General features: G+C 44.0%; 1 protein-coding gene across 2 annotated transcripts in view; it reads right to left on the bottom strand.

The window, feature by feature from the left end:
- The window catches only part of SFMBT2 (Scm like with four mbt domains 2), a 173,663-nt gene that overhangs the window by 16,673 nt on the left and 143,219 nt on the right, over positions 1-13,771 (bottom strand). For both annotated transcript variants that reach the window (XM_064142702.1, XM_064142701.1), the window contains exon 16: positions 7,889-7,998. In XM_064142702.1, coding sequence (XP_063998772.1) covers positions 7,889-7,998 — 110 coding nt within the window. The remainder of the gene's footprint in view (positions 1-7,888; positions 7,999-13,771) is intronic.

Genomic DNA, 13,771 nt, shown 5'->3' with positions numbered 1-13,771 from the left:
CCAGCCCAAAACAAACCCAGGGTTTCATGGTGCCAACTGTGGTTACTGGGATACACACACCCTGAAGAAGGAAGTATGAGTGGAATTGTACTATCAACCATACAGGGACCAGATGACTCCACTGCTGCGAGACATGGGCAATACAAAACCCCAGGGACTATTCAGGAGTCTTTCAAGTTGTTTAACAAGCCTCTAAATACTGATTCCTACAGGGAATGCTTAGAGCAGGAATCAGCAATAAAAGCTTTGTCTTACATTTGTTATCCAAACGCTCCTAAAACATTTATTTCAGTGCTTTATATGAAGTGTTTCTGAGTGACAAATGGCTAAGAAAGATACAGTTACATCCCTGATGTAATATTTTGTAGATGTGAACTCTGAAAAACCAATTATCCCTATAATTTATTAAACAGCAGCACGAAGCTAAGATAAGGTTTTTAAAGCATCCCTTAGACATCCTGGGGAATGCCACACAGGAGACAATTCAGGCGAGCGCCTGGTGCTGAGGCATTATAAACGTGCTTAGAAAAGAGAAAAGTAAAGCAGACAAAAGGGAGATGAAGAGACAGTAAAAGAAAGATTACTGGGTGGGAAGCAAGGAAAGACAAAGACACAAGGCATCAGGTAAAATCAGACAAAGCATTCGCGAGTGTATTGAGACCCACAGTTCCCTAGCAGGAGCTGCTGATAGATATGGAAGGGGGATAGGAGAAGGTAGAGCAAAGAAGATGTGGCCAGAGAGTTAAAATATGCAACATATGCCCAGAACCTATGCTCTCCCTGAAGCTTTTGCTGAGTTACACAAAGCAATGGAGAAAACACCTTTTGCTGCTCTCTCTCTCAAAAGCTCTGGAAACACTGGGATTTGGACAAAGGTTTTGAAGCTGTATCACAGTATCACAGTATCATCAGGGTTGGAAGAGACCTCACAGATCATCAAGTCCAACTCTTTACCACAGAGCTCAAGGCTAGACCATGGCACCAAGTGCCACGTCCAACCTTGCCTTGAACTGCCCCAGGGACGGCGACTCCACCACCTCCCCGGGCAGCCCATTCCAGTGTCCAATGACTCTCTCAGTGAAGAACTTTCTCCTCACCTCCAGCCTAAATTTCCCCTGGCGCAGCCTGAGGCTGTGTCCTCTCATTCTGGCACTGGCCACCTGTACCTGTGGTACATAAAGTATAGGAGGGTACCCAAATGAAACCTGGGTCTGAGAACAGCCCAGTCCAACTATTTTCATGCCATGAAAGTCTTGGTCCAAACTATCACCTCAGATTAAATGCCTTTTGTAACCTAAACTAGCATTGCTGCAAGGCACCAGCCTCTGATACCCCATCTGGTGCCCAACCAAAGATCCTAGGTCATGCAGACAATCCTGGATTGATTCACATGAATGAATGAAGGAACAAATGAATGAATAACTTCAATTAGACAGCTCTTCATGCAAGCCAAGAGACCTGGACAGATGATATTAAATGGAAAATTTCTCCCTTCCAGGTACAGAGCACTGTTATCCCAGCTTCCATATGAAACAGCTGCAGAGGCAAGCTGGCTAAAGAGACTTAGGCAATAACTAATACCAAAAGAACAAATTTCACAGGTATTTAAATATATCTGCTTATAAATGTTTTACATATTTCTTTTCCATGTGTTGGAAAAGTCTCCAGCCTTTATTACTTCTCCAGGAGCCATTAAATTTAATGAGGGCCTAAATCAGTCAGCAAGTCTGACTGCTGTGACAGGCTGCAGAACTTCAGCTGAACCCCAACTTTGGTTGGACTAAAGCATCACTTCCAGAACAGCACCAGCCCTGCCTCGAGGGTCTTCACAATGAAAGAATCCTGGCAGCAGGAGCACCTGCACATATACCTCACGTGCCTGGGCCTCCTTGTATGCCTAGATATGTCTGGATTTAACTTACATTTATTTGTCCTTGTTCTGACTTCCACTGCTAGGATGAAAAGACTGCGTCTGGTTTTGTTTCCCTGCAAAAGCACCGTAATCAAATTGCCTCTTGATCTTCTTTTTTACAAGCTAAGGAAGCTGCCTGAAGGGTATTATTCAAGGATGGCTGACTATTTCTGACTCTCTGCTTCCTATTGTGTGTGGCTGCCCAGAAAGGATTCATTGTACTAAAGTGCCTGGTGAAAGATAGAGATGAAACTAGGAAAACGAACTGACTGCTTTCACATTCTGGTTTGAATGCAATACACATAGTAATTAATAGACTGGATGGCAAAATAGAGCTCAATGTGGCTGCAGCAATCAGTCTCAACAATCCAAGGTGTTAGCACTGGCTGCAGTGGTATATTTTAGATGATTCTGGCCTTAGCAGGACCCTCTTTCAACTATAAACCAAATTCTGCTAATATTTTCCACATTCCTTGCACACTAAAGATATTTAATACAAATACCATGAGCATGCAATCTCAGCTGTTCCAGGATAGCCACGTGGCAACAGTTCCTTTGCATATAATTAAAAATAAAACCCTTGGTGCCACATCCAGTTGGCAGCTGTCACTAGTGGTGTGCCCCAAGGATCAGTGCTGGGCCCAGGCATGTTCAATATTTTACTGATGATCTGGACCAGGAGATTGAGTCCAGCATCAGTAAGTTGGCAGATGACACCGAGCTAGGAGCAGGTGTGGAGCTGTTGGAAAGTAGAAGAGCCCTGCAGAGGGACCTTGCCAGGCTGGATGGGTGGGCAGAGGCCAATGGGATGAGATTTAAGAAGGCCAAGTGCAGGGTTCTACACTTTGGCCACAACAGCCCCAAGCAGCACTACAGGCTGGGGACAGAGTGGCTGGAGAGCAGCCAGGCAGAGAGGGATCTGGGGGTAGTGGTAGGTAGTAGCTGAAGATGAGCCAGCAGTGTGCTCAGGTGGCCAAGAGAGCCAATGGCATCCTGGCCTGTATCAGGAACAGTGTGGCCAGTAGGACAAGGGAGGTTATTCTTCCCCTGTACTCAGCACTGGTCAGGCCACACCTTGAGTGCTCTGTCCAGTTCTGGGCACAACTTCAGTCTGTGTCCCCTGTTCTACTGTTGGTTACCTCTGAGAAGAGGCCAACCCCCACCTGGCTACAGCCTCCCTTCAGGGAGTTGTAGACAGCAATAAGGTCACCCCTGAGCCTCCTCTTCTCCAGGCTGCACACCCCCAGCTCCCTCAGCCTCTCCTCACAGGGCTGTGTTCCAGGCCTCTCACCAGCTTTGTCACCCTTCTCTCGACACATTCCAGCATCTCAACATCTCTCTTGAATTGAATTGACTAATATGTCGTTCCTTGTAAGAGTAACAGGGACCTGGAATTTCTGAGCACAATCCCTGCTAGCAAAGGCTGAACCAAAGAGGACATCAAACACCTCAACATCATCTATCACAAGTAAAAGGCTGTCTTCTAAAGCATCTACAATGAAATGATTTTCTCTGAAATGAAGCCTTATAAATATTTGTATCTGTAATAGGGGTGAAAATCCCTAGAGTTCAGCTATTGGATTTGGGCACCTCTTAATATTTAATTCAATGAAGGAGTCCAGGAATACTCATCTTTCTTATATTGAGCAAAGGCTTCATACAAGGCCCAGGAGATAACTCCCTACTCACAGTGGTAATGTGTATGCTCCAGGTCCTGCAAAAATGGGTAAGTCTAAGCAGCCCCACTTACAGCCCCCAGAAATGAAAGCCCTTAAAAAACATAAAGTCCCTCAATCATTTGATGTAAAACCAGGAAGCCAAAACTAGATGCAGGCATTGAATATAAAGCACCAAAAGTATAAGGATTGAATGCCTACAGCTTCAACTGGCCCTCATGGGAACTCAAAGAGGATCAGACCTGACATTTCTAACTCATCATCACCAATAAATCAGGTTTGACTATTTTCACAGAGAGCCAGCAACACTGATGGGAAGCGACTGCCATCACACATTGCAGACACATCTCTCTGGACAATCTAAATTGTTTATCTTCTTTGCAAGGCTTGTGTAATTGATTCTGTGCTGGTCACTCATGACAGCAGAATAAACTAGATGCAGGTTGCCTTAGGACTGAGATAACACATTCCCAGCAAAGCTTGATTTGGCATTTGAGCCAGTGGGAAAAACAACCTCTTCTTCAGCATCCTCCTCCCTCCCCTTTGCTCTACCCTACTGCAGCCGCCGCTGCAAACAAACAACAACATTGTCAAGTTGCAAGGAGTTGTCAGTTCACATCAGAAGGAAGGCGGTGACACGACATGTCACATTACAGCACAGACACTGCGGCTGGCTGCAGAGCTGTCATCATTAGCAGCGAGACACCATTGGGAACCAGTGTAGCTGGGAAGTTGGTGGAGACAGGCGCTTGCGTTACAGGTCTCTGTTCGAGATTCCACTGCACAACTGGCTGTCATACCTGAGGTAACATGGCATGCTGTTCGTGCATCCCAGAGTGTCTGATTTCACAAGCATGGTTTCTTTTCTGTTTCTCCACAAACTAATGCAATTATAACCCTTGTATGCTTCTTGATGTAGGAACTCAAGCTAACTCAGGAAGGGGAAGGAAGGGAGGAAGGGAGGAAGGGAGGAAGGGAGGAAGGGAGGAAGGGAGGAAGGGAGGAAGGGAGGAAGGGAGGAAGGGAGGAAGGGAGGAAGGGAGGAAGGGAGGAAGGGAGGAAGGGAGGAAGGGAGGAAGGGAGGAAGGGAGGAAGGGAGGAAGGGAGGAAGGGAGGAAGGGAGGAAGGGAGGAAGGGAGGAAGGGAGGAAGGGAGGAAGGGAGGAAGGGAGGAAGGGAGGAAGGGAGGAAGGGAGGAAGGGAGGAAGGGAGGAAGGGAGGAAGGGAGGAAGGGAGGAAGGGAGGAAGGGAGGAAGGGAGGAAGGGAGGAAGGGAGGAAGGGAGGAAGGGAGGAAGGGAGGAAGGGAGGAAGGGAGGAAGGGAGGAAGGGAGGAAGGGAGGAAGGGAGGAAGGGAGGAAGGGAGGAAGGGAGGAAGGGAGGAAGGGAGGAAGGGAGGAAGGGAGGAAGGGAGGAAGGGAGGAAGGGAGGAAGGGAGGAAGGGAGGAAGGGAGGAAGGGAGGAAGGGAGGAAGGGAGAAGAGAAGAGAAGAGAAGAGAAGAGAAGAGAAGAGAAGAGAAGAGAAGAGAAGAGAAGAGAAGAAAAGAAAAGAAAAGAAAAGAAAAGAAAAGAAAAGAAAAGAAAAGAAAAGAAAAGAAAAGAAAAGAAAAGAAAAGAAAAGAAAAGAAAAGAAAAGAAAAGAAAAGAAAAGAAAAGAAAAGAAAAGAAAAGAAAAGAAAAGAAAAGAAAAGAAAAGAAAAGAAAAGAAAAGAAAAGAAAAGAAAAGAAAAGAAGGAAGAGAGAAAGAAAAGAAAGTCAGTCCTTGGGTAGCCAGACACTCTTAGGGCATGTCAGTCTTCTATCAAGCACTCCTAAAAGCACTCAAAACTACCCACAGGCAAGTTGTCAGCATCACCAAGTACAGCTCTGTGAACTTTGCCCCAGTTTCAGAAGCCAGATAGCTACAGCAACAAGATGCTATCCAGCAACATCACCTCTCTCTCCTTAAGAACCAGGAATGCCTATCTCACCTCCCTGAGTAAGCTGCTCCCTTAATCTTCTGCTCAGCCTGATCAATAGTGGGGTAAAGCTGTGTTTATAGCTTAGCCTTTTCCATTTCCTGACTACCTAAATACCTAAATTTATCTATAATATAATTTTTTTTAAGATATTCCCGATCAAACTGAATTTGCTAATAAACTTTATATTTACTTTTGGGGGGTGGGGTTCCAGGAAAATAAAATAATTCATTTTTTTAATATTTCCTGCCTCAGCCATGTTAATTCCCTGCCTCTAGGACAGATGGGACACTACAATTTGATTTACAACATTAGGTACCTACAGGAGTGCACAACCCAATGTTAGTACAAAATGTGGATTCACAGAATCATAGATTCATCTGGGTTGGAAGAGATCTCCAAGATCATCCAGTCCAACCTAGCACCCAGCACTAGCCAGTCAACTAGACCATGGCACCAAGTGCCTCATCTAGTCATTTCTTCATCACCTCCAGAGATGGGGACTCCACCACCTCCCTGGGCAGCCCATTCCAATGCCAATCACTCTCTCTGCCAACAACTTCCTCCTAACATCCAGCCTATACTTCCCCCAGCACAGCTTGAGACTGTGTCCCCTTGTTCTACTGCTGGTTGTCTGGCAGAAGAGACCAATCCCCACCTGGCTACAGCCTCTCTTCAGGTAGTTGTAGACAACAATGAGGTCCCCCCTGAGCCTCCTCTTCTCCAGGCTGCAGACCCCCAGCTCCCTCAGCCTCTCCTCACAGAGCTGTGTTCCAGGACCCTCACCAGCTTCATCACCCTTCTCTAGACACGTTCCAGTATCTCAACATCTCTCCTGAATTGAGGGGCCCAGAACTGGACACAGCACTCAAGGTGTGGCCTGACCAGTGCTGAGTATGAGTACAGGGGCAGAATAACCTCCCTCATCCTACCGGCCACACTGCTCCTGATGCAGGCCAGGATGCCACTGGCTCTCCTGCCCACCTGGGCACACTGCTGGCTCATGTTCAGCTACTATCTACCAGTACCCCCAGGTCCCTCTCTGCCTGCCTGCTCTTCAGCCACTCTGTCCCCAGCCTGTAGCACTGCCTGGGGTTGTTGTGGCCAAAGTGCAGAACCCTGCAGCCTGAAATGAGTGAGAACCAGGTCATGAGTGATGACTTGTTTTTAATAAAAATCTGCATGCCTTTCAGATTTCCATTCACAACATTTCAACTGAAAAACATGAAACTTGACTTTCCACATGGGTGAAAGAAGCAAATTAAACAGGGTTTTCTATTATTTTTTCATCGCTACTTGCAATCCTCCTTTAGAGACAGCTCCTGAGTAGGCAGAATAAAAGTTCCTTGATTCTCTTCCTCAACCAAAGCAACACATGAACATTCTGTAATATCTGCATGGCCAAAGATCAAATAGAACAGCAATCAGTAGCACTGTATTTGATGACCACTTCAAATAACCAAGAAAAAAATTGCTTTTAGCTGAAGAGGAATACAGTTCAGCAGGAGGGGTGAGATTCACCTGCATATAACTTCAGGACTCAAAAAGTCAAGGTGGCCAAAGTTAGTCAACAGAGAGTCTTCAAAAACTATTTGTCGACATCCAGCTTGAAGTGAGAATTGTTCTTTGGAGGGGCTCTGGAGAGAGCTTAGATGAAACTCTCCTATTTCAGAGAGACAATGGTTGTAGAAATACATTGCAAGTGTAATGCTCACTAGACAAAAAAGACAGAAAGTTGAAAGGGGAAATTGAGTATTTTCAAGATACACAATTTTCTTAAGAGATGTTTGGATGAGAATTGAAGCATATATTTCATAAAGGCTTCTAATCTTGACCTGAATCTCCTGTCTGGTTGTAGTTTGTCCCAATCACTCTCCTGCTTAAAACTGTGTCTCTGCTATTTTGTTCTTACTCTATTCTTTTTTTTTTGGTGCCATTTGTTCTCACCAGGTTTTTCTGCATTGGAGTGACAGGCTCTATATTAAAAGCAGTAATACTCCCACATTTAGAAAGCAAAGAATTGAGTTAATTCAATAATAGCCAAGCTTATATGAACAGCTTATCATAAAACTCAGGACTTCACTGAATAAACGTGGCATTTTTCATCAAAATCTGGGCAGCTGCTTGGAGAATGACAATAGAAATGAACCATTCAGCTGAATATTTCACTTCTTCAGTTGCTGCAAAAATGAGTCAAATAATTCAGTGAAGCAAAATGATAATTAGAAAAGTAAAACTCTCACAATAGAAAAAAAAATATTGTTTTGTTCTGTTATTTTTTTCCCCCCCAGTCAGTTCCATTTCTTGAAGCCTTCCAATTAAAAGAGCTCAAAACAAAGACCTACTTCGCTTTAAGTGTTTCCTCTTGGAAATTCCACTGAGGGTCTTCCACTAGCTGCAGTTCTCGTAAAACACTCCCTGGCTTGTAAGCTGCATTGATCACCATGCTGAGAACCTATTAAGAGATAAAGCAAACGAGAGTGATGGGTTGAGAATGTCTTCCCAGGTGCTGCATAGACAGGAGTACCTTACAGGTGCTAATCGAGGTCCAAACTACACAGGTTTAAGTGCTAGAAGCAACGCCAAGAGGTCTCAGGTTGGATCAATGTACCAAACGTGTTGTAGATGACACATCAAACTGATAATCCCCAAAATCTCCTGTTAATTAGTGATGCTTCTGTGAGACAGACAAGACATCCAAAGCAGATTCCAGTCACTGCATCCATATTGTCTCAATTTAATAACAAATAAGAAGACTTTTGATGGCTGAACCACAGACCAAGCCACATGTACCATTACATGCTGCACACCAAAGAGGAAATTCACATACTTGAGGTCAGCAATATGCTTAAGCATCTGAGTGCTCCGTGCCTTGAATGTATTAGCAGAATATTAATGAGGTCTACACAAAAGGAGTTTGCAGGAGGTGTGCCTGAAACCCAGTGTGTGACCACTCCACAACAAAACACATGTGCCAATCCATTTAATCCAAAGGCTCTGAGGATAAAAACAATCCCTACTATTGGCTCAGGCAATTCAAGATTTAATAGTCCACACTTGACCTAAGGAGATAAATACAAGAAAAAACAAATCTTGTAACAGCACTAGACCATGTGTTTGAACACTCTGCATTGTATGTACATGAATGACCTCACAGCAAGCCTGGGAGGCTTTGCTATAATTTAGCTCTTCAACTAATGCCTGTTCTTAATTCTTTGGGGGGGGTGGGGAGATGCAAATTATTTCAGTTTGATGAGCATTAAATTTCCCAGGCACTTATGAATGTGGTTCATCAGAAGTGAAAAACAGATCAGGCTGTATTACATAGAGTAAAGTCTTTAGGTCTGAGTTTTTTTTCTTCTGTTTTGTTTGGGGGATGTTTTTGTTGTGGGATTTTTGGTTTCTGATTTTTTATTTGTTTGGGTTTTGGGTTTTTTTGATGTTGGGTTTGGGTTTGTTTTTTTTTTTTGAGGAGGGCTTGAGGTTGGTATTTGTTTGGGTTTGTGGGGTTTTGTTATAACACAACAGGACTCCATAAAATTCTAAACTCAGTTAAAAACATTAAAAAGATGTTTTTTAAGAACAATTTGTTTTCCTTTAGGAGAAATAAAAAATGCTGTTCCTTAAAACCTCTGGCTTTTTACCTTCTTTTATCTCAAAGAAGTCACTGGGTTTGGTATTTCAACACAGACATAGAACTGCTTGAGAGAGTCCAGTGCAGAGCCACAAAGATGATGAAGGCAGTGGAACATTTTCCTTATGAGAAGAGACTGAGGGAGATGGAGATCTTTAGCTTAGAGAAGAGAGGAGTGAGAGGTGACCTCATCAATGTTTATAATGTAAAGGGTGAGCTCCAGGAGGATGCAGCCAGGCTCTGCTCAGTGATGCCCAATGACAGGACATGGGGCAATAGGTGGAAGTTGAGGCATAGGAAGTTTCATGTAAACACGAGGAGGATTTTTTTCACTGTGAGGGTGACAGAACATTGGAACAGGCTGTCCAGAGGGTTGTGGAATCTCCCTCTCTGAAGATATTTGAAAGCTGCCTGGATGCATTCCTGTGTGATCTGGTATAGGTGATCCTGCTCTGGCAGGGGGGTTGGACTAGATGATCTTTTGAGGTTCCTTCCAGCTCCTGGCATTGATTCTGTGATTCACTCTGCAGCAGAAGGTGGTTACCTTCCTACAACATTATTGCTTCATATTCCACATTAATAAACACTAGGGAGAGAGAAGAATATTGGTTCTTGTGGAAAAATTAACAGTGATTAAAGTAAAAACAGTGAAGAAATTTAGACTGGTTTCCAACTTTCCGGTTCTCAACTTTCTCTGGAGATGGAAAGTTACAGCAGCTGTAAAAGACTGGCCAAATTTTCATCCAATTCACTACATTCTTTTTGGCTGGAGTGTTAAGAGCCTGACATTTTGGTAGCTTACTTTGAGCCCTCTCCACGAGGAATGGCTTGGTTACAGCCTGCAGGCTCTGAAGCAGAGGTGTGGGTTAGATAAGACCAGCCATTGCTGCTATGCAGCTATCAGCTTTTACTTTGGTACTGCCACATGTAGGGTTTTGCAGAGTTAAGTAGGTTTGAGTCACATCTGTGAGAATGATTGCACGACAAAACCCACCACAAACCTCTACCCAATCCTATAAGCATCTGACATCTTTGCTATAAAATTTTCTATGTCACAAGAGGCCCTTTACATGCACATCTAGACACGTTCAGTGCCACGGAGCAGTTCAGCACATGTATTCCCATCACAGGTGTTTGCTATTCACACATTTCCCATCTCTTCACTGCTCTTCATTAAGGGGCCCAACCCTGAATCAAGCCTCCTCAGGAGTTATCACTGATGAGGTACACTTCAAAGTACCATCACAACGCTTCTGTTCAAGAGCCCAATGATCATCACCCTTATGAGGAGAAACTCAATTTCCTTCCTCTGAGATATGAGCCTGCATCTCCTACCTACAAGGGCAGACTCTAGGCTAGCCTGAGACAGGACAGTAAAGAGCTCTCTTATTTTATTTGGAACAATGACAGAGAGAGAGAGAGAAGTGGTGGAAAGAGTTATTTTGGATTCTTTCATTAAATGATGAAGAAACTAAAAATGAGCTATTTCTTGTAGTCATGGTTATAGCACTTAGGTATTAACATGCTTACAACACTTCAAAAATACAAATGTCCACATCCTAAGCTGCAGGAACTACTACAGAAAAGCTAAAGAGTGCAGACAAGTGTTGAGTGTGCTGGTTTTAGGCTAATTGGAATATTTTAATGAGACAAATTAGACCATTAGTTGTGAAAAGAAAATGATGCTGAAGTCTGTATCATTCATTGGTTTTCTGAGAGGGATAAAAAGCCAAAATGTGAATAATCTTGCTCACTCTGTCTGTGACACTGGATCTATTTGCTTCCTTCTCAATCTGCTCTAATGTCTGATCTAATATCTGTCTAATACCCCTATTAAAAGAGAGATGTGGAGATGCTGGAGTATGTTCAGAGAAGGGCCATGAGGATGATCAGAGGGATGCAGCACCACTCCTATGAGGACAGACTGAAAGAGTTGGGGCTGTTCAGTCTGCAGAAGAGGAGGTTTCCAGGTGACCTTCTTGTGGCCTTCCAGTATCTGAAGGGAGTCTGCAAAAAGGCTGAAGAGGCATTTTTTAGGCTCTCAGGTAGTGACAGGACTAGGGGGAATGCAGCAAAGCTGGAGGTCGTAGGTTCAGAGTGGAGGTCAGGAAGAAGTTGTTGAGCATGAGAGTGGTGAGAGGCTGGAATGGGTTTCCCAGGGAGGTGTTTAAGGCCAGGCTGGCTGAGGCTGTGGCCAGCCTGCTCTAGGGTAGGGTGTCCCTGGCCATGGCAGGGGGGTTGGAACTAGATGATCCTTGTGGTCCCTTCCAACCCTGGCTGATTCTATGATTCTATCTCTCTACTAACAAATAACAATGTAAGCTTTGCTCCTTTGGGTTTTTGTTTGCCTGTCTGGGAAGCAGAGGGAGAAAGAGGCAGGGGAAGCTTTGAGCCCCTTCTGGGCAGTTTCCTTTGTCTGGGAGTTTGGATTTCTGTATTATTCCTAACTTGTATATAATTGTAGATCCTTGCAAATAGATTGTGGATATATGCTTGTTAATTTTGCTTTGCTGTAAATATAGCTTCATCTTACTTCCAAGCTGTGTGAGCTAGTCTGATAAATTCCAACAGTGGAGAGGGGAAGAAAGTTCCTAACCCATGTCAAGGAGGAACTCTTTTTGCAGCAACACAGCTTATATCTTTCCAGACTATAGAAGGTTTCTGTCATCCCAACGTCAACTCTGATCACTAACGATAACACTATCAGCCCAGCTCAATCGTACACCTAAGGCTCACTACAGGCTACTTAATCTTCTGAGCACTAGGCTTTAATTATGCAAATTTCTCCTAAGGAGTCATGCTGTGCTCCAAAAAAGAGAGAGAAATCAGAGTGCAATATTGCAGAGTGCAATATCCTTCCTTTCTTTACAAATCCTGGCTGACTGCTCCTATTTCCATCAGTTGGGCAGTTACATTACCTCCCAGTCCCTTCTCTTTTTTACATAGAGAAACACCAAAGCATCTTAAAATTAGGAAGAGTAATAAGCAACGAGGCTAATTAATATTTCCCTAAGATACAGTGGGTTATAGATCATCTGAAGTCTCCAAAAGACACTTCATTTTGTTTTACGCCGTTGCCATGGTAAGTTGTTGGCATAGATGGAAGAAGTGTTGAGAAGTGGTTTTCAGATATTCTGAAGCAAGAACTAAATCTGAATCTAAAGCTTTTTTTAATTCAACTTCAAGTTAGCATTTGTTACATATCTTAGCTGCTATGCAGTCACTATTTGCCAGCTCAGATACAGTTGTTGGATGGCAATAGCTGATGTTGTGTTTGGCTCCAAGTTTCAACTTGTTCTTCAAACAAGGAATGAGATAAGCTTCGCAGCTGATGTTAAACAGCAGGCATTGCTATCTTGCTTGCTTCTTGAGATGAAAGAAACCACAAGACACCACTGATTCCAACAGAAACTTGTGCTGGCACCAGGAACAATGAACAGTTAGGCTTTAAAAGTATTTCTGGCACTAGATAGTACAAGAGCTATTTATCACTCACCTGTGGATGCAAGGATACATACACACACAGAGAGATCTAAATTCAGTGGGTTTGACCATACTACCAAAAAGATTGCAGTTGTAAAGATTTAGCTGGGAAATCCTGCTCAAGGGCTGCCATTCTGGAAAGTACCTCAGCAGCTTCCTGCAAAGCTAACCACCACTGAATCCAACACTAGGACAAAGTAACTGGGCAGAAATCAAGGGGATGCAGAGCTCGGCAGAGATGTTCTGTTGGAAGAGAAGTGCTGCACAAAAGCAAAACTGCTTCTGTCCTGACATCCCAGGTAAGAACAGCCCACTCCATTCAAATGGGAGGAGATGCTCCTACTCCACATTACAAGGGTATGTCCTAACCTTGTTTAATCCAGAAGCAAGCAGTACTGATCCATAGGCATCTCACTATTAGTGTACAGGTGAGTAGTACCAGTCAGTTTGGAGCTGGATCTAGGCTGATGCTTCACTGGTGGAGTGACTGAGGCAGGGAAGGGCAAAACTTTGAGGGGAAAGAGGGCTGAAGAGCATCATGAGCTACAGTTGTGCTCCATTTTTTTGGTATAGCTTTCACACTTCATTGTGGAGGAAGAGAACGAGGAGCTACTCCCTCAGCACCTATCCAGGAGCAAGGTCTCACATCATCTGGTGCTAGTGGTGAAAGGACATCTGTTCTATTCCTTTTTTAGGCAGTCTAGGCCAGGAATGAGGCAGGAGTTGGTTGTTCAACTGGTTTTAGTCTGGAGTTTCCATCAGTGTCAAAGACAGCATCTCCATCACTGTGAACTAGCTGGCACAGTGGCACTGTGGACATCACTGCCCACTGTGAACTAGCAGGCCACCAGGACAGATTTTCAACTAGAGTGCCTCTAAAATGAGTGAGTTATGGCTAGAGACCAGGGTTACTAAAAAGTGTCATACCAGACTGTTACTGACTCTGCTCTTCGTTCGTAGCTCTGGTTTCAAGTTTTCTTTCCCACCCTCCCCTGTTTGTTGGTGGAGTAAATCCCATGTATAATTTATTTATCCCAGACAAGTTATGCTGATGCATAATTTACAGTAGCCTGCAATTTTCCTGTATAGTGAGAGAAATCATTATAATACA

This window comes from Pogoniulus pusillus, chromosome 4 (assembly GCF_015220805.1).
Source record: "Pogoniulus pusillus isolate bPogPus1 chromosome 4, bPogPus1.pri, whole genome shotgun sequence".
Taxonomy (NCBI): domain Eukaryota; kingdom Metazoa; phylum Chordata; class Aves; order Piciformes; family Lybiidae; genus Pogoniulus; species Pogoniulus pusillus.
This window is presented reverse-complemented; position numbering and strand designations above follow the sequence as displayed.